Source organism: Gymnogyps californianus, chromosome 10 (genome assembly GCF_018139145.2).
Source record: "Gymnogyps californianus isolate 813 chromosome 10, ASM1813914v2, whole genome shotgun sequence".
NCBI lineage: Eukaryota > Metazoa > Chordata > Aves > Accipitriformes > Cathartidae > Gymnogyps > Gymnogyps californianus.
The window spans coordinates 29,663,836-29,685,254 of record NC_059480.1 but is presented as its reverse complement, the minus strand read 5'-3'; the positions used below and the strand labels follow the sequence as shown (position 1 = coordinate 29,685,254).

At 38.8% G+C, this 21,419-nt stretch overlaps 1 protein-coding gene across 1 annotated transcript in view; it reads left to right on the top strand.

The window, feature by feature from the left end:
- TSC22D2 (TSC22 domain family member 2) overlaps window positions 1-20,920 on the top strand; it is a 31,296-nt gene extending 10,376 nt beyond the window's left edge. The window contains 3 exon segments of the mRNA XM_050902761.1: window positions 9,297-9,368; window positions 18,553-18,604; window positions 19,374-20,920. Of these exon segments, the coding sequence (XP_050758718.1) occupies window positions 9,297-9,368; window positions 18,553-18,604; window positions 19,374-19,634 (385 nt within the window). The 3' untranslated portion in view covers window positions 19,635-20,920.
- Window positions 20,921-21,419: the final 499 nt, after the last annotated feature.

Genomic DNA, 21,419 nt, shown 5'->3' with positions numbered 1-21,419 from the left:
TTGTGAGGTGAAGTTCAAGATGGTTGTTGAGACCACGTAAGTTATTTTCAAGAAGTCGTCTTTTTTTTTTTAAGCTTGTCTCAATTCATCCAAACATGGATAATATTGATGGGCCTTTCTGTGGCTTTTCTTGAAAGCTTCTTAATAGTGGCAAGAATCCCTGACTGGGTCAGGCAAAGACCTTCTGCATTGCCATTAAGTTTATCAACTTCTAATCTATAGTTATTTCTCTTTGAAGATGTGATCTACTATGTGTTGTTTTTTTCTTGAAGCTAAGCTGTGCATCATGTGAGCTACATTGTCTTATATCCTCCCTACAAGAACTGAAAGTTAACGTTATCCAGTGAGAAGACAAGTCATTAGTACGAGGAATCTTACACTTGCTATGCGTTTTGATTCGAGAACAGAATCACTCAGATTAGTCCTTACACAGTCTGTAAGATTATGTAATTAAAATTCAGCCTGACTGACAACCATGACAGCCTTCGCAAAACAGCCTTGCTTTATTAGCAAGCAGTGTTTTAATAAGCGTATCCGTGATGATGCTGTCTGCAGGGAGGAAGAGCACAAGAGCATTGGTTACCTGGCTGGAACAGAAGTACTAGTCAGGAGTGAACTAAGAGTGCACCGAGTGGCTTTGGAAAGTGGGAAGACAGGATGTAGAGGATGGAAAAGATGATCAGTGAGTCCTGAACGACCTTAAAGCTGTTACGGTTACAGGATTGTCTGCTATACAGGACTCTGGAGGTTTGGGGACCAGTTTCTGGGACCTGAGAGAATTGGACCCTAGAGTTTTGAGTTGCAGCTGTTGAAATCAGAAAGAAGTAAGAAGAGATTTAGAAGATAAGCACTTGCATTGTTCTTTCCATGATTAGTATCAAATAGTCATATCAGAATTTACTATTTGAACTCTTCAGCAAAGCTCCTTCAGAAATGCTGAATGATTACTACCTAACACAGGTAATTTTATTTTAATTAATTAATTGTGCTGTTTTGGCTCAGATAGAGTTAATTTCCTTCATAGTAGCTAGTATGGGGCTGTGTTTTGGATTTGTGCTGAAAACAGTGTTGATAATTCAGGGATGTTTTCGTTATTGCTGAGCAGTGCTTGCACAGAGTCAAGGCCTTTTCTGCTTCTCACCCCACCCCACCAGCGAGTAGGCTGGGGGTGCACAAGGAGTTGGGAGGGGACACAGCCGGGACAGCTGACCCCGACTGCCCAAAGGGACATTCCATACCATAGGACGTCATGCTCAGCATATAAAGCTGGGGGAAGAAGAAGGAACGGGGGGGGACGTTGGGAGTGATGGTGTTTGTCTTCCCAAGTCACTGTTAAGTGTGATGGAGCCCTGCTTTCCTGGAGATGGCTGAACACCTGCCTGCCATGGGAAGTGGTGAATGAATTCTCATTTTTCATGTTCCAATGCTGTACTGATTTAGTGTCTACCAGACACTTGAAAGGCAGAAACTACAAAGTTATGTTAATCGGAGAAGGCTTTGAATTACTAGTAGCAAAACTTGGTAGACTTAAGTGAATAACCAGGTGCAGCTCCACCTGAAACATGTAGGCTGGTTAGCTTCTGTAAAGCAAATTTTTATGAAATGCCTGTGCTAAAGAATGTTTTGTACTAGCTGTTCTCTGGAGAACATAGTAGAAGAAACTATCCCGATTTTACAGCTAGGAACTTTGTATTTGCAGACGACTTGTTGATACTAAATTACTGTAACCTGTTAAGTGAGTTTGAATTTAATATTATGTCAAAATGCTTCTTGGTTTTTTAGACCAGATATTCATAGTCAATAGTTGAATCCTTTGGGGGGGGGGGGGGGGAGAAAACTTGCTGCTATTTTATCAGCTAATAATAAAGTGTAGAAGTGAAGCTAGATCACCTTTTGTCTCACAAATCAGTATCGCCTCAGGTCTGTCAGTGCCGTAAAGATATGAAATGGTATAATGTATCTGCTCTAATTTGGTACAAGACTGTTAAAGGCTTTGAGTATGTTTTAAAACGCAGTGGTGAGTCAAGTATAAAAGTGTTTTCTACAACTATTCAGTTGTAGACAGCTGGGACAAGAGAAGAAACTGTTGGCATCTCTCCTGTATAACTAAGGAGAATGGTGATTGTCCTCAGGTGGGGGCATGCGGTGATACCGGTGACTGCTCTTTGTTCGGGGTGGGCTGGAACATTTGAGAAGCTTCCAACTGTTGCTCACTAAATACTCAGATTACTTGCTACATCCCTCTGGTCTGACGATTATTAATGTTGATCTAACCTGCTCTGTCCATGCTGCATTCTCATTACCATTTTTTGTAAAAGTGGTTTTATTATTCTTTTCCCTAGCATTCATAGGGACTGAAAAATGTTACTGGTGTCTTTTTTTAGAGAGCCAAGCCCCCAGAGCAGGGGAAAGCTGATGCCAGCATCTCAACAGAGCAAGCGATTAATGAAATCCCTCTACTGGACTTTCTTATCCTGTGCATTTGAGACAGTCATCTCTCATTTAGTTCTCCTTAGAGACTTCTAGTCAGTGCAGAAGATTATTTTTCCAAAATCCTCTTTTGAGAGCAAGGCAAAGAAAGTATGGGCTACTGCTCTGATCTTTGCTATGGAAAGGAGGATGCAACTCTGGTAGCAAAGTCTAGTTCTTTCTCTTCTGATACTTGAAATCCAAACATCAGGAGTTTGAGATGCAGCTAGCTGAAATGGAGCTGCTGATGTCAGACTTCCCTGTCTTATTCCAGGTGATATGTGCTTCTTTAGTTCTCTGAGTAAAGTTACCTGAAGGTGACTTTCATCATTTCTGAAAGTGTTGGGAGGGAGTGTATAGTTTGTTTGAAAGCAGCTGAAACTGAGTGCTGGTGCTACTGGCACTGTCTTGCTAATGACTGTGTAGTACATCTGGGTGTTCTTTCCTCCCCTTCCTCTTGAATTCAGTTACAAAACTGCTGTTAAGCATGTTCTAGTTTGGTGATTTTTAGCACTTAAATTTGTGTCTGTCTTGATTTTTCCAGTGGAGATCAGATCCATGCAGTATGCTTTCTCTCCACTGTTAGGATATTTTCATTTGGAAGTACCCTGTGAACCCCTTTAAAGTCCATCATGGTGGTTGAGAGCTGCTGTCCCAAAAGCTGTCATGCAGGCTGTTAATTTAGTCAGCCTTTCCTGTCATCTGTAGCTAGAATGCACCTAAAACTGAATGTAACAGCGTCTAATTTTTATTTGTTTTTCAGCGTATATATTTCAAGTATAATGGCTTTAAGGAACTACGTGAACAGAATATGTAATTAAACACAAAACTTAAGACCTTTAATCTTGAGATTTTTTTTTCCTTAATTCCACATTGACTTCCCCACACTTAGTCTTTGTCAGTTCTCCCCTGCAAAGCTTTGTACTCCAGTTACTCTGTTTTGTAGGTGAAGTCTTATGAAATAAAGCTGATTCAAATGTGCAGTTGCTTTAAATAGAAGGTGATATAAATAAAGTGAAATGTCTTTTAAAAGAAGAGGGATAGAGAAGGAATTCTGTTGCTCATGTAAACATAATCTCGAAAAGCCATAAACTTTACTGGGAGTTTCCTGATAAGCTATGATCAAGTGATTGCAAAACCCCTGGTTCAGATCCTAAATAAACCACGCTAAGTGTTTTAATTTGGAGATCAACTGTAATCAGTCTTCATTGCAGGTCATAGCTAGTAACCTAGTTAAACACAGCCTTTTATTGGTGACCAGTAAGACATATAACTAAAAACTAACTTGGGTTTGAAATGCTTCTGGGTAATAATACATCCAGTCTTTTATAAACTTTAGAAACTAAGGAGGGATTAATTTGTTGTCCTTTAGTTCACATCAAATTGGGCAGTTGATGGCTCTACCTTCCCTTTTTTTTTTTTGATGCCTTGATTCCTTGTTGATCACTGTAGTAAAAACACATCCGTGTATGCTGATAGTTCTCTTAAGTAAGCTCAGACTGTGTGCTTACCATCAGGTCTCTTGATTGTTTAATAATTCTGACGTTGCATAAAGGCTACTTTTATTTGCTCACTTCATCTTTAGGCTATTTTTGAGTCACTTCTTTCTCAAAGTGTTGAGTTCACTTTTGGCACTGTAGAAATAATGTAGATGTACAAAGTAACATACTAGCATCTTTTCTGTGATAAACGTGGCTGAAGAACACAGTTTTATTTACAGGCGTATTGTCAGGCTCCTATAACGTTCTGTGCAAAGGATAGGAAGCTAGAAGCTTGCTGTTGAATTCCCAGTCCTATTGATGCATCACTGTATGATTAATGACCTTACTTCTAAGACTAGAAACACAACAATAATGGATGTTTTACTGATACTTTCTAATCTTAAACTTGGTGCTTCAGTATAAGCTTTGTCTGCAACTAAGAATTATTTTGTTTCAGAAACATCATTTCTCACTTTCCACCAAAAAAACCCATGAACTTTACAGTTGAACGGAAAGGCAGTTTGATTTCAAGGTATAGACTAGCCTTTCTTTACTTCTGTTCTATTTCATAGTTGAATTTGATTCCTATAGGAGTTGATCCTATTCAAAGGCAGAACTTCCGCTTTAAAGTTCTTGCTAGCAATGTCCTGAATTCTCAAAGAATTGTGAAAGATGGGCCCGTGGGCTGATCTGGAGACTTAAGGGCCTGAAATCTTTTGGAGCAATAATGGCTTGATCTCTTCTAGAATGACAAGTATGGGAATCCCACCACTTCCATAAGAAGTCTTTTCTATTCCTTGCTGTTTGTGTGGAAAACAATTCTGACGTGTAGTTTAAACTTTCTTTGCTGCAATTAAACCCTGTAATGTTTGTGTTGTGCTTATACCTAACAGGTATGAGAACAAGTTCTCTTCTCCTTTGCAGATACTTTAAACTATGTGAAGCCTGTAACTGTCTCTTTCATCTCTTTTAAATGCTTAGTTTTCCTACTTAGTGATTCCGTGGAAAAAAAAATTGAAATATGACGTGTCTTCTAGTGGTCTTACCTGGACTTTGGTAGGCTTATATCCTTCTGGAGAGCTGGTATCCAAAACTGGCCATAAAATCTAAGTTAAGGGCTCAGAAAGGCCAAATAAAACAAGACTTCATTTAGTATGTGTGCATCCTGTGTAAGAGGAGTATTGCTAGTTTTGACACCTTTACAAGATTTTTTGTTTTTCAACTTCTGTTTAGATTCTCTTCTGTGGAATTGCAATCAGCTACTCATTCCATGTTTTGTACTTGTGCAGCTGATTATTGCTACCAGAGCATAATACTTCATGCTTATCCTTATTGAATTGCATCCTTTTTATTTCAGACCATTGCTCCAATTGGGCAAGATCTTCCTGAATTCTATTCCTGCTGTCCAGAGTGCTTGCAGATCATCTGCAGGTGTAAAGATAGTCTATACTCCACTGTCCAAGTCATGGACTAAAGTATCCTATAACACACTCGGAGGAGACCCCTGGAGAGCTCTGTTTGATGCATCCTTCCACTCTTCCACTGAACCATTGGAGAGCCACGTGTACAGAGTAGTTATCGATGGTGGACCCGCTTTGTATAAGCTGTGCTCTTACTTACAAAAGTGTCATGCAAGATGGCATTAAAAGCTCTACTAATTTTATAACATGATCACATCTTCTGTGTTTTTGTATATGAGGCCTGTTAATTTTTCTCAGAAGGAATTTTTCTCTGACGTAAGCTTCTGAAAAGGCCATCTATGTTGGCTTGCTGCTGTCTAGGTAATAATAAATAGGTGGTTCTGCTTTGCTTTGGTTTTCCTCTGAGGTATGGAGCATGGGTTGTCTGACCTGTTATTTTCATGTTCTTCAAAGACAGGTGCTTAGGCCTTATTAATCTTCTGAATCATTCCTTTTCTCAAAGGTAATGAAAACAATAGTCAGTGATATTGAGAGAGAACTGTCTGAGGTGGTCTAGTGTGAATTTTTTATTTTGCCACCTTGGGGCGGGGGGGAAAGTGTGGTATTCTTCATGTGTTCCTCTTCTTGTTGCCCTTAATTGCTGATGTTGGTCAGTAGTTTGAAGATTGAAACTAGCTTCAGCTATGTCACGAACAACGATGTTACTATTCCTCCTTCAAAGGCAGTAGCTGGAAAAAAGGCATCTGTTCAGCAGCCTCTGTATGCCAAACTGATACCCAGCACTTCCAAAGCCAGGATCATTATTTAAACTAAAAGGCGTTTATCTGTATGCTTGAAAACTTGCCAACTTTCATGGGCATGATTTCTAGCGAAGCAGAGCTCTCTAGAATAAAGTTTGTATTTGGCATATGCTTGTCCTGATTAGTGGCAGTGGGAGGATACTCTTTTGAATATGAGGTGAGACTTTGGATGTGGTTTGCACTTCCCTTTTAAAGGGACAGGTTGAAGTTTCAAATATTCAGAGAACTGTGTAAATTCTCATCCTTTAGATCAAATTTCTATTGCATGAAAACCGTTGTTAGAAACCACAACATCAGAGTGTGTTGTGAATATTGAAGTTTGTGAGCTTTTAGAGGAAATAAATACGGTATGTGTTGTAGGACTTCTTTATAGAGACATGGAGGCATTTTTTACCAATCGAGGTACAGTTTGAATGTTGAAACGTGCGAAGCTAGTTGTCTGTCATGGTCTCTGGGACTGAATCGAGCCTCTCTATCCTTGGGAATACCTGTTCTCTTTCACCAGAGACTGAGGAAGAGAAGTGCCTGGTGTGGAAGTACCTCCTGTGGAAGAGGAGGGGGGCTCTCGTTCTCTGGTTCAGCATCAGGGACATCCCCTTTCAGGCTGGTTGTTGGCTCCGCTGTGTCAATCGGCCAACAACTGGGACTGAGTCTTGACCTCTCGGACCCGGCTGTCTGCTGGGGAGGGGACCTGAGGAATCTGCTTTTCTGGTCCAGGCTGTCCCTACATTCAGTTAAGGCAGTGTCAGAAGGAATTCTGGTGTTTCGGCTATGACACAGCAGCAACAGGCTAGATTATACTACTTCTGTAAGCTGTTTCCTCAATTGTTTCTGCAAACTGAAAGGAGTTTTTGGTAATTCTCTAACCTTTGACTGTGGTTAAAAATAGATGCCTCAACAGTCTGAAACTCAGTGGTATTAGTTCAGACCTGCGCGTTAGGCAGCATTAATGTTACCTTTGTAGATTTGCTTTTCCTGTTTAGGTAGCACCCCCCCAATTAACATCTTGCTAAAACATAGCTATGGAGTAGAAGATGTTCTCTTAATTGTCTGAAGTAATGCAAAAGCAATTTCAACAGCGGGGGGTACAAATGGGAATTTAACAAGGAAAACTTTTTCATACCTTTCCAGATACTTGCTTAAGAATAGTACAAGAATATATAGCATATAGGGTATCAGTATAAAAATAGACCGTATGAAATACATGCTGTGTGGTTATAAACCATAACTTTTTATACCTAACAATAGCAACAGGGTTTTATATGCTGCAAGTAAATTTATCTTGGAAGTTAAATGGCTTTCTATTTACAGTCACTTTCTGAGGAAGAGACTTTTTACATACTCCTCACAGACGACTAAACTAGAAAGAAGAACTTGGGCCCCGTCCTTCCCTTCAACAAAGGAATGCTCTCTTGATCAGCACATGCCAATTGCTTTCCATATGTTAAGTCCCTGTATCCCTCAAATGTCCTTTAGCTATTGTGTTGCTCTTCCTATAATTAGTTGTATTTAGTTGTCGCTCAAGTGTGCAGTACTTCTTATGAAAACATAAATAGTACCAACATAAGAGCATGATATTTATCAGCTTGATCAAGCAACTTCTGTAGCAGGTTTTAAGCTAAATTCCAGACTCACATGGAATATTTTTTTTGAGGGGTAGAGCTGTGAAGGTGGGAGAAGGAGTGACAAAGACTTCAAACAAGTGATTCCTGATCGTTGCTGATGCACAAATATCGTTATCCTTGTGAGGCTTTTGGTATACACCTGCCATGGGAATCAAATTACTTTAGATAGTGTTTTGTTATGGTGCTGCTTCTGTGATTTTTTTGTTTGTTTGTTTTGTTCTATGATTTCAACTATACAGTAATTGTACTTAAATGGAAATAATTAAATAACTTGAAGACATTTGTTTTAAGAAGTATTCTTGCTGTAAACTTAGAAAAGAGATGGGCGGCTGTGCTTCTAATGTTAGTATAAACTTCTAGTTTTAAAACTAGCTTTAAAAGGAATTTGAACTAATACTAGCTTTTCTGAAGATTTTTCAGCTAAGCTGTTGCATTCTCTTCTAGGGCTGGTATAGCTATACCAATGTAAGGTTGAACTGCGGTGTTGATAAAAGGAGTTTCTAAGCTTAAGTATAATGCTCTGATACAGCCACTAGCAGTAGAGAATTTTGACTTTGTGCTTTTTCCAGTATCTTATAAACAGTAAGTGTTCAGATGAGACTTTGGAGAATTAAGATCTTCAAATTACACTCTTGGTATAGTTGCTATCTGTGGGGCAAATGCGCGCTGAATGAGGAGGGTCAGGCTGTCTCAGGGGTTTGGCACTGATGACGGAATTTGTGCCGTAGTGTCCGGTTTTCAGCAAGGTTACTGGAGCCTGTGCTGAAGGCTTGTGAGACCCAGGGTGGTAGCTAGAGCATTCCGATTTACTGCTTGGCAAAGCACCTCCAAACAACAGTTGCCCTATCGGACATCAAGAAGGGGAAGCATGAGGATGACTGACAACCACATACAAAGTTAGCAATATTTTAGATTCCACTTTTCAACTTTAACTTGATCCGGTTTTCAGTTGTAACTTAATCTGTCATAGCTTGAATGTGGCATATTTAGCTCCGACTTCTAGGTCCCCTTGGAGAACTCGTGTGTTTTGAATATAAAGTAGGGTGCTAAGTAGACTAGAAATAGTGGGTGCTGTTTGCAGAGACATTTTGTAAAATATGAAAAATGTGAAAGGTATCTTTTGAATTTGGGTATGTATAGCATTAGAGTGGTATACAGCTTACCTATACAAGATTGTCAGCATGACATGAGATGTTTCATTAATAGCTTTACAGTCGTCTTTTTACAGTAGCAACTTGAAGTAGCATGAAAATCTATGGGGCTCGAGGATTACTTTTTCTTTTTGAATCAGTATGTCCTTAATGGAAACCCATAGAAACAGTAAGGCCTTTCAGTCATTAAACTATTCTTTAGGCATTCTGTGAAGTCTGTAAACTTTTGGACATAAACTTAACCTGTCTGGACAGCTAATGTACTTTGTAATGCAGGTTGAATAAGAGAGTTAGTATTTTTATTACGTACCCATTTTCAATATGTCTGTTTGATTCTTGGATCTCATAGGAATCCGTCAACTGCATTCTACCAAGCGTTCCATTTCAACAAGTTACGTGAGTCAAAGACCTTCTGGGATAGGTATGAATGCTTAAGTATGGAATGCATACGTGCTGAGGTATGCATGAACAGCTTTGCTCTATGCGAGTTTCTCGGCATTTTTGTTTGCACAGAACTGCTGCTTGTGTTTAGAGCTTCATATTGGGCTTCTGCAGCCTGAAGGTCTGAAAGCAGTCATGGAAGTGAAGTATTCACACTGAAACTTAAAACTAAATAAGTCTAAAATACATAACATGACATTTTTTTTCTTCCTCCTTCCATTATGCATGTATTGTACATAATGTGTAAGCTGAAAGAGTTTAATGCTAGTCAGCTACTAGCTGACCTTCACTAAAATATTTACAGCTTCCTTTTCCAAAAAAGGAAACTTTTTGGCATTGTGGCTATTGAGTCCTATATCAGAAAAGTTGTGAGAATGCCAAAATTGTGTTTAAATATAACAAAGTTAAAATCTTTTGGTCTCAAAACCAGGAAAGGAAGCTTTCTGGCTTGCTTTCATTCTGCTTAAGTAAAGCTAGATGAGGAACAAACGTGAACCGTGACAAGATATGAGGACGAAGATGATCTAAGTTAGCATTGAACTCATGGCGAGAAACTGCAATGAAGTGCAACAAAGTCATATCTGCTACGGCTATGACTTGTCAGAGATGCATTACTAATTCATCAGTAGCTGCAAACTGTTTATTTCCCGCACGGTAATGATTTTGAAGGGGGTTTTTTGTCAGCATTAAGTTGAAGTCCTAGTGATTATGTGACTTCATGCCTTGTGATGCTCTGGCTTGTCACAATACTTCTGCTTAACAAGCTCTGTAGAATATAAATTTTGTTTGGCTACTGAAGTATTGATAACTATTTCATCATTGTACTGGCTGTATTTGACTTGAGAGGCTTTTCAACTTGCAAAGCTTAACTGAATCCTTTAAAGTTTGCTTGGCAACAATTTGTGTACTGTACAACACTGATGGTTAAAAGTAATGCTAATGCATCCTGCTCTTTTTTATTATTATTATTGCTGAAGTGCTAGCATTAGGCTAAGTTTCAAAAGCACGTCTTCCTTTTCTAGCGGAAACTTGGACAAATTTGCATTTTTGCTTTAAGCTCTGGATGATGCCACTTTCCTGTATTTATAGGACAGAGTTGGTATTTAGGTTCCAAGGACTTCATTATTTAACTGAAAAAAACCTCAGAGCTTTGAATACAAATTTGATACGTAGACCAAAAGCTCACTTTAAGGTCTAGCCTTCATCTGTTTCTCTATTTTCATGCCTCAACTTGAAATAATTCTTAAGATGAGGAAGCTGATTCAAAAAAAAAACTAAAATCAAATAATTAACAATTAAGATTGAGGCTTCACAAATCTGAGGTTTATGTACAGTGTCTGAAGCAAGCACTGGAAGCGTGGGATATAGAAAAACATTAAATTCAGGTAGAAGAATGTAAATGGCTTCTTTTAAAATAATCTTGCATCTTTGCTGTTGAACACTTTGTGGCAAAAACAAGTATTTGTAAAAACATAGAATCAAATTCATCAGGATTGATGCAAGTTTTAAACTTCTAATCGGTTCAAATTCCAGAGTCTTTGACATGGTTTAGCAGGTTTTGCATTTATACCCCAGTTATTAGATTTTCTTAAGATCCCGTTATGTAGTTTTGCTTTACTAGATAACTGAAACTGAAAAGCTTTCAACAATAAACTTCCAATGAAAACCTAATGGAGAGAACTTCAAGGTCATAGCCAGTAAAGCCCATTCTGGGGAGCATTTCACAGGGTAGCGGTATGGCGGAGCTCAGTTGTGCGGCTCTGCCAGCGACGTGTGTCCTGGCAGCAGCAGGACGGGAGATGGACGGCGCCCTGGTAGCTCCGCTTTGCGTAGGCAGGACGGCCTCTGATCCAGGTGGGAATCTGTTCTCAGATTTGAGTAGCTTGGTAACAATAAAGTGGTTTGGGGCTTTTTTTTTGTGATCTCTGGTTTGTGAAAGCGAAATCTCTCCTGTGAAAACAATAAGCTCATCTGATTTCCTCAGAATACCTTTGTTTCCCCAACCCAAAATGGGGGGTTTAACACACTGCAAAACATAAGGATCTTAGGCCTCCTGGCAGTAGACTCTTTAATTACATTTTGCAGCTCCTTCAGAAGTAGTTTGTGAATCTCAGGGGCTTGAGTTAGGAGACTTTAGTGTCGACGTAATAGAAAATCTTCCTGTGTAATTTCAGTATTTTTTTTCTAACAAATCTGGATTGTTCTCCTATGAGCAGCCATCTCTTGGGACCATTTGAAGTCAGCAAAGCTAACCACATGCTATTGCAATAGACAGTAAAAGATTGCTAAATTGCTCCAGTGAAATAGAGACTTGTTTATTTTTCCCTAACCATGGCAGGGAAGAGTGCTGGTAACATTCAAACCATTAAATATTAGTGAAATACTAGTTGTTACTGACACATTTGCGGGAAGCCTGCAAATGTTTTTCTGCATGGTGTTCACATAGGTGTTGCTAAGGGCACAAGTCTCATGGGTCTTTCTTTTCAACTGGCACGGTTACTGAGAAGATTAAGAAGGGGAATAATGGCTTCTTGGCATACTCATGTGAGTCTGGGTGACTGCTCTTCTGTGCCTGGATTGCCTTTGTATGGTAATAGTGCCATAGGAGCTTTAGATGGGTTTGCCTAAAACATAGCCATTGTTGGTAAACTTGAATTTAAAGCATTTAAAGCATAAATTTCCATTGCATTTTTGTGTGAAGCATTAAACCTTCACAATATAAATTAACTCATAAAATGTGGATTTTCTCCCCACATTAGCACCCAGATAAATGTATTCTAAGTGTTGCTGGTAAACATCTTTCTTCTTATGTAAATATGTGATGAATTAGACAGCATCTCTTCATGTGATGGATTTTGCCGAACTTCTATTTCCCTATTCAGTGGCTTTCTATTAAATGAGGTGCTCTTCCTGTAGACAGGAGAAAGTCAAGAGTTACACATCTCACTTTTTGATTATAGCCTTATCTGGAGGTTCTTTTAGGGGTAAAACTTTTCTGATGTGAAATTAAAAGTCTAAAACTCCATGTGAAATGTAAAAAGAGTCTTAGGACGAGGCTGACGTTTCATGTAACACTGATCCAGTCAGTATTGTGGTTAACATGTTTCTTCTTGATGCTTCATTCTCATGGAAGTGGTGCGCAATGTGACTGTCTTCATGCATAGGGAAGAGTGTTTGGTTCATTAGTGTAACATACCAAAACTATGAAGGAGCCACATTTTTCTTCAGTGTCAAAAAAACCCGCAAACCTAAAACAATTCAACTCAAACAACGTCTTGGTTTTTCCCAGACGTATTCTGCCTTTTATAGAACTCATGCGTTGCTTCTAAGATCAATTATGATGTTGTGTTGAATAATTGATCTTCAGAGTTTCATGTAAAACTGAAGAAAACTTAAATGTCCTATGGAAGCAAGTACTTCTCTGTTTGACAGAGGAGCTGACTAATGTGGAGCTTAAGTAGACATGGCAGGGAAAGCCAGGCACCTGCCAGTAATCCTGAGGCTGCGAAGTCACTGCCTCAAACTTTCTCACATGGCTTTGACAAAGAACAAGGATGAAAATCTGAAATACTTGTGTAGATACTCTTTCAAGGGTAAATAATTGATCGTATTGGGAAGCTATTGTTATAAAATCTCATAATTGGATGGAGGCTAATTAAAGGTGTCTTAACTGTTTCAAGAATAGATAAAGTTTCTCTGGATGGACTAAATAGCTCAACTAGTGGTAAGACATGAAGAGTGGCTGTTTAAGTGATTACAGTAGCTCATGAATGAGTAAACCAATGAGGGGAAAGGATAAATTAACACACTGTTTTAGTTTGTAGCTCACTTGCAAGCAAAACAAATGTGGGAACACTTTAAGGTATCTTACTGTTCCTTCCAGAAAGGTTGCTTGATAGTTTGGTTTAAAGCACTAGCAACGAAAAGAGCTGGAAGAGCCATGGGGAGATCGCTTGGTTCAGGGCTGTCTGTCTGAGGCTGCAGTGTATAACATCTTTTCCACTTTCACCTAAAGCAAAGTAGATATGGTGCTTTAAAGGAAGAGTTGTCTTATAGAGGCTGCGGTACAAGACTCTTGCTAGCATCGGTGTACCCTTTTGTAGTCTGTTCTGCAGTCAATCTTTTCCACTCTTGCAGGATTAGCAATGTTGCGTGATAGGTTTTACGTATCTAAAAGCACGAGGTGAATAGTACAGTAACTCTTGATGATAAAATTTAAAATACCAAGAGCAAGAAAAAACAAGAAAACTCATGTATTCTGGCAGTCTTGGGGAGTGACTTGCTGCTAAGAAATTCCTTGGGAAAGTAGTATACAGATAATCAGTAATACAGCTAAATCCAAAACATGTTTTTTGTTACTGACTGAAGCTTCAAAATTGCTTTACATCATCCAGTCAGTAGGATTTGCAGTCTCATTTAAATGTGAAACACTATTACCTAGTCTAGTACTTGACAGTGCCAAAGTAGGGCTGTTTATAACTCTCATTCCTAATGCATCCAATGTTGGCATAAAATACACACATTGCTGAGGACTGTGGAATCTTTAAAAATAAACCACTTTTTTTTTTAAGCATACAGAGTGAATTAAGCTGCAAATGCCTTTATTTTGAAGTTTGATTCCTAGTCTTTCTACCTAGATTTCAAAGTCAATTTTGAAGTTGAGAACATGTCTCTTAGAAGTATGATTGTTATATCTAAAGACATTAATTGTGAAAACACGAAGCTGAGTACAGTGGCGCTGGTTGAATTCACCATTGAAATAGATCTTGGTGCCTACAAATGTGAGGTGATGTTGATGGTTAAATTTTCTTCCAACCATTAACGAGTTAACGTTAAGACATTAACCTTTTTTGCTGTCTTCTGATCCACTCATCCTCATTTTTTTCCATTAATCACTTTAATCACTTTCCCGTTCTGTGAACAGTGTTGTTCAAGTTTTGGAATAGTCTATAGTAAATAAGCTTTCTTGAACTGCAAAATTAAGCTTTACAAAGAACACTTGTTTGGTCATTATATAATATCTGTATTTTCAATGAAGTTGTACACTGATATACATTGTGCTAAAAGGGCTATGAAACACTTCTTCAAAAATATTACAGCTTGTTGATGATACTGAAATATCTTTCCAATAATATCTTACCATACTCTTGGGGTACCACGTCTCCATAGGAAAAGGTTTTTGCAGCAATGAAGTCAGAATTATACCGAGGCTTTTAAGAATGTGCTGCATTGTGGAAAGTGTCATTGCTGTATATTGTGTAACATGCATTAGAAATCAAATGTGTACTTAGACTTACCAGTTCTCTTCCCACTTTCTTAATCTGTATGTACATGATTGTCCAAGACAGTTCTGTCATTCTGTTTGCAAGACATTTGAAACAAAAAATTACAATGCTATTCTTGAGTTGTAGGCGTATAGGAGAAATACACCTAAAATACAACACAAAGAATTCTGAGGTGCAAGCTGCAAGTATTTGATAAAACACTTTGTTCCAAACACTGCATACCTGCTTGTGAGCTATAGCTAAGCAGCATTATTAGCAGTCAAAATCTAGTTTTCCCCTTGATCTTTCAAAGTAAAATGTGAAAAAATTACATTTAAGCCACTAGGATTTTTTTTGAATAATCAAAATGAGGATTTCTCAGACTAAATAGGGTTTTGCCTATCTGGTGTGTAAGGTAGAAAACTGTTAGGTTTACCATCCATACCTGGAAATGGCAAATTGTACTTGGCAATCTTTGTCATTTTTGCTGACTATAAACCTTGCCTTGTACTTGATGGGCTTCAGAGTGATCTTGGTATACCAGTATAACCTTTTTGGTCAGAGCCTTCATTTACGTAGCCTTAACTTGGAGGTCCAAGTCAAACTGAATTGTTCTCTTAAATTACAGTGTGTATGTATGGTAGCTAGTTGGCTGCAAAAGCTCAGCTTGAAGGGAGGGCGGGAAGTTTGCAGTTACAAAAAAAAGTATTATATGCCTAATGCATCTCTTTAACTGTCCTGTGTTACTTGATGTGGATTTTTGTTTATGTATTACAGCTTTGACAATAATTGTCAGACTTCTGTAGTTCCTGGAGCAATCAACTTTGTCTAAAAGCACAGCATAGTAGTTAGTCTTTCTTTATAAGAGCTAGATAGTGTCTTTCCACTTCTAACTCAAGAATTTGCTAGTTGAGACATTGGATATACAGTGGATGGTGCACTCACAGAATGTATCAAACTCTTTCCAGTGTGATGAATGCTTATGACATCCAAAAAGACTTATTTAACAGATTTCTTTTTTCCTGGCCTTTTCATAAGGACTGGATTGTATCTATAAATGTCATTCTGCAGCCATGGGATAAAATATTTTTATGCAAACTGATATTTGATATCAACAGCCAAGGATTTGAGAAAAATATGAAATCTTAAGATTTGGCAGCATATTTGGACTGTACCATAAGAATAGCTGGCACTGGAGCACTCTGCTTCTGAATGTCTCACAGGAGCTATTTGTTGAGGGGAGCACTATGAAATGAATAAAGGACAGAAACATATGGGAATTGTGCTAGCATAAAATCTAATTCTCATATGCTTTTAGAAAGCGAAGTGAAATACTGTCATCAGGATAAAACCACATCTGACTAACTGAAGGCTGCTCTGTCAGCGTGGAAATTCTGCTGGGGTGGGCGGGTGGTGGTCTGCGTGGTCCCGGACTCTGTCTGCCGGAGGCGAGCAGGATGGACACCAGGATTTGTGCAAGGAGCAGGTCTGGAATCCTGACTCAGTGCTTTGATAATAGCGCAAGCTGCTCTGGGGATAAGAGCAAGAAGAATATTGAAGTAGCGTCTAAACTACTTATGGCTTTCAGCACTGTCTATTAGTATCACTTTAAGTGTAAAATACGGGTGGGAGACGAATAGTTTCTCTGGCTGCATTCAGATCACAGTTACAGGGAGGGACAGTTCTTACACCCACATTGTGAACACTGCACTCATTTGAAAGGCAGGCAAGAATTTGGAGCACAAGGTACAGCATGGGAAAGGTGCTTCTGCAGCATGCCATGCAGGTACGAGTGTTTCAGGTGATTAAGGGGAAGACTGCCTGTCTTCTGCTTGAGAGGCTTTTTCATGGAACTGATCGAATGCCTTAACTTTGAGTGGTGTAGTGGACTTTATTTTTTTAAATAATCACACTGCAAAATAGTTGAAACAGGAATAGAGGAACAAAGGCCCAGTCTCAAGTTTTAACTAGAAAGGTATTGACAAAAGGTGTATAGTTAAGCTGTAAAGATGCAGAAGCAGATCCCACTACAAAGTGTGCTGTTTCCTTTAATTTTGCTCCTCTTTATCTCTTCAGAGCTGCCTCACCTGACTTCTAGAGTGGTGTTCATGAAAGGCTGTGTCGGGGACATGGAGCAGTGTTGGGGATTTCAATGACTCTTGAACACAGATGTTTTTGACAGTTTCAGATAGATCTGAAACATGTTAATTCAAGATGGAAAGGAATACTTAACCTTGTCATGAATTATAAATACTTTTTATTCTGAGGAGGTTTACCACGAATATGGCTTGAAAGAGGCTTAGAAGACAGTAAGACACTGGAACAATTTTCTTGTGAAATGGGTGTTTAGCACTTTTGTTTTAGATTACAGGCTTTGTTCAATTTAGAAATAGAGGCTGTTACTCCCTCAGTCCGAAAAGCTGATTCCTTCTACTTCTAAATGCTTGGTGCTAGGTACTGCCAATTCTTGTGAGACTTGTTAAAATGGATTTCTCTAAATAGTGTCATATTCTTTCAATAGTTTAGCTTTGTTTCACGTGTGTAACTAATACTGCTGAGCATATCGCCAGTACTCTTTTAAAAAGCCTTAAGTAGTTTTTGCTTAACACTTGGTTTCAGTGAGTGTTATGTATTTTCAGAGAGGCGAGTTTCCAAGCAAGACTGCAAACCTTGCATTTTTCCCGTATGTTAACTTTTTTAAACATAGCTGCACACCGCTGATAGCAACTTCCATCTCTGGGGGAGCATTATCAGTAGTTATCACTGGCCGGCCTGGTAAATAGTCCAAGAACTGCCGTCTTATGTCAGACACGGAGCTGTAGAGTAAAATTGGACCACCGAGACCTAGTATGGGAGGGCAGACGTGGAGAGGACGGGACCGACAGAGCGTGTGTGTGGCTGGAGCATTCTGTGGCTGCTGTAGGGGTGTTCCTCTGCTGGAGTCGGCAGTGCGGGCTGCCCTGTCTGACCTCCTGGGGAGAGCTACAGCTCCTCTCCAAACGGGGAGATCAGAGCCTGCGAGAGAACAGGGACACCCCCAGCCGCCCGACTCCAGAGAGTTACGAGCGAGTGACTGGCTTGTGCTCCTGTATTGTGACTTGAAAACAGACCAAAAATATTAAGGCCTGGATTGCCGTAACCTGGGATTTAAAGATGTAGTTCAACATCTTGTTTCGCACAGTAAGTACACGTTCTTGTAGTGATGACTGAGATGTTTGGTTGGACTGTTCTGCACCAGTATGTCTTTGGGACGAGACTGACCCTAACTGTAACCAGCTAACTGCAGTGCATTTCTCGGGTGTTAAACATGATCCAGTGAGAATTCATTGAAACCAAGTAACTGCGCTCGTGGAGTTCAGGGCTTTGGTCGTGTCTTGCTCTTCTATTGACTGCTGCCACTCAGTTGCAAAGTTGTAAGTACAGTGCTGATCCTGGAACTTTTTAACTGGAAAGTAGTCTTCAAGTAAAGCCAGAGAACAAACATTATAACAGTTTTTTCTTCGATGCTTTATAAAAGCAATTTAGCAGAAATAAAACTAGGGGTAAGGACCCCATGAATATCCCATGAATCCCTGTTTTCCCCAGTGAAGAAAGCTGAAAAATGAGGCAAGGAATCAAAGCAGTTCATGTACTGTTTATTCTGATGCATTTTTCTGGTTATGGGTGTCATAAGCATAGCCTGAGGAATTATAAACTGAAGGAGCAGTGTCTCTTAAGGGCTCTGTGCCGGGCAATACAGGGTTGGGGACACGACCCCATGATTGTGTACTGAATTCTTGAATCTGAAGCTTTAGCCTCTCAGTGAAAGCATGTTCTAGGAGTCCTGCGGGTGCCAATGGGTGCATAGTTTTAATTGAATGATACAGTAATGCTCACAAAGTTTTCTCCTTATATTTACAGTGCATCTGGTGCAAGTGTTGTTGCCATTGACAACAAAATAGAACAGGCAATGGTAAGTAAAAAAATAAGTTGTTATTTCTAATAGGATTAGTGGTTCGTCATTGAGCATAAGTTTCCAACTGTATTGTGTTTTTGTGAGTCTGTAACATCCCTTTGGTCAGACTGAGACCATCATTTGAAAAAAGGATTCTCTGTATCAACTATGGGATGACCACAAACCATGATTGCCTTTACTGTTGGCCCAGAAATGTTCTTAAATGAATTTTCCTACACATTTCTGTGAACAAGCTGATTGAACTTAAAGGGGTGCTAAAAATAAATAGCGCATTTAAAGTATCTTACTTCAGCAAAGTTCATCGCTAGTTTTTCTTAATTGGCACTTATGCTATGCCATCCTTGACATTTTGTTCAGCTTCAGTTATATCTGTTTGATTTTTGCTTCTGCTGATTTAAAGGCTTTCTTATTTCTTGGTTTTCGTACACCTCAGTGCTTGGGATTGTGTAACACAGACTCCTACCTCCAGCTCAAAGCTTCAGAGGTGATTCTTTCATTCTGAGTAGCTGGAACGCAATTCTAGTCCTTGTCTTTAGTGTAACTGAGGTGACTGGAAACAAAGCTTTTGATGTAAGGGCTGCTTTACAGTGAATAGAAGGGCTAGGTTATTTGCTCTTGAAGGCTCATTTAGTCATATATTTTTAGTGATGAGTGCTTTAGTTTTCCAGGCTTACCACTTCAGTGAAAGCAGTAAAATAGTAAATCCTGGGGTTGGAGTGGAATGAAACTGTTCTTTCACTTGGTGTAACAAGCTTGTTCTTCACAGGATCTAGTGAAAAGCCATTTGATGTATGCAGTAAGAGAAGAAGTGGAAGTCCTGAAGGAACAAATAAAAGAATTAGTTGAAAGAAACTCTTTACTTGAACGAGAAAACGCACTGTTAAAATCTCTTTCAAACAATGATCAGTTATCCCAACTTTCAACCCAACAGGCCAATCCTAGTAGCACTTCACAAGCGCAAACAGTGATAGCACAGCCTCCGCAGCCAACGCAACCTCCACAGCAGCCGAATGTCTCCTCAGCGTAAAGCTTTCTTGCCTCCTTTGAAAACAAAAACCTGAGAGCAGTCTGTCCTTGTGTGCCACTGATGTTCTTTCCACTTTATATGAAAGCGAGTAGCCATGCTTCTGTTGTGTGTTTGGCCTTTTCAGTATTAGACAATCATTCTGCAAGAGCTGTCCCTCACTGGTATATCATGAAGTGCAGTTGGTGTCCGTTAAGTCATCAGTGCACAGGGGAAGTCGTAGAAGGAGTTATTAATGCAAAGAATGCATTTGCTTGGTGTGCAGGAGTGAGGTCTTTAGGAGCTTTGGTGGCTCTCCAAGGTTTCCATTTCCCGTGGATTACTTTGAGCCTTGCTATCTGGTAAGAAGTAACAATTCATCTTAAGAGCCACTGTTCTTTCGATATAAGTAACATTTGCCTACATTAGTTTCATTTATTTGTTTTATTTATTACAGGGCTGCTATTTTCATAATGTACATGAACAATGTCACAGAACTTTTTTAATTTTTTTTTTAATAAATGTATGTATCAGTAAAATGATAGATGGGATTGCGTTTCATAGATAAAATGTTTAGGCAATAATTGAACAAAAGAATCCTGGCATATTTCTAACACTAATGGCAATTTACCTTTGGTATTTATTTACAGTAGTAAAGATCCAGCTTGAATGTAAATTTTGTATAGAGTGTAAGTATGAAGACCATAGTGCATCTGTACAGGTAGTCACCAGTTATTGTGATATAATAAATAATTGATGGGCTATTTTGATGAAGAAAACTTTGCTCATTTCTGTTTCTACTTTCTAATAGAGAGAAATTGCCATGATTCCTCTGCTTTTTGACATTTCGTATAATTTTTTTTTTTGGGTGGGAATAAAAAGCTGTGAAATTGTTCAACCTACTTTGTAACCAAAGAAGCAAAGCTGTGTAATTGAGGTTGTTTTTTTATTTTATAATGCACATTCTTTATGTATTTTTATTTAGTGTTTTCTCATTCACAACTTTCTTTGCTGTCTAGCATGATCTGCATGACCTATAATCTTTGAACCACTTTCGTACCTCATGTTTTTATCCAGCACTCTTATTGTAATATGTAATAGTCTGTGAACAATGTCAAATAAAAAAGAAAGAACAGCTGGTGTTGGTGGAGCTGAGCTAGTGTGCTATGCACTAGTTGTTTAAAACAAAAAAATAAATGAAGTGAGCCATCTTTTGTTCATTTAAAATGGTGTTTTGAATTTCGTATGCAGAAAACGTTTTGTTACATTGCAGATTTTAATGTATTTAATAAATGCAACATGCAGATTAAGTGCAGTGTATACTGAGTATTTAAATTAAAAATGTACATTTCATAAATACAGTTTCAAGAGAGACCATCATTTGTGTAAACTAACGCAGTGTGTCAAATTGATGTATAAATATATATATTTTAACACATTTTCTGAAATTAAATGCAGTTTTGTTGAATTTTTTTTGGCTGTAGATGTTGTTACAGTGTAACTAAATTCAGTAGCACTTTTTTTCCTTAACAAAATGGAGAAAGGTAACTTCAGTGAGCCAGTAATAGAATAATGCCAAAATTATAACTGCTTCTCTTGCAACAGACTTTTTTTATTCTAGGAAAAGCATAATTCTGATGCTGTCAGTGACCCTATTGGTTTTGGTTTTGCACTGGTATATATAAATTAACATTTGGCTGTGTGCTGGGGTGTTGAAACCAAGAATTTACTTCTGAGAAACACCTACAAGAGCAAACTGCACAGCGTGCCTTCCCAGGCAGGCGTCATGGGCGCAGCTCTGAGTCGTCA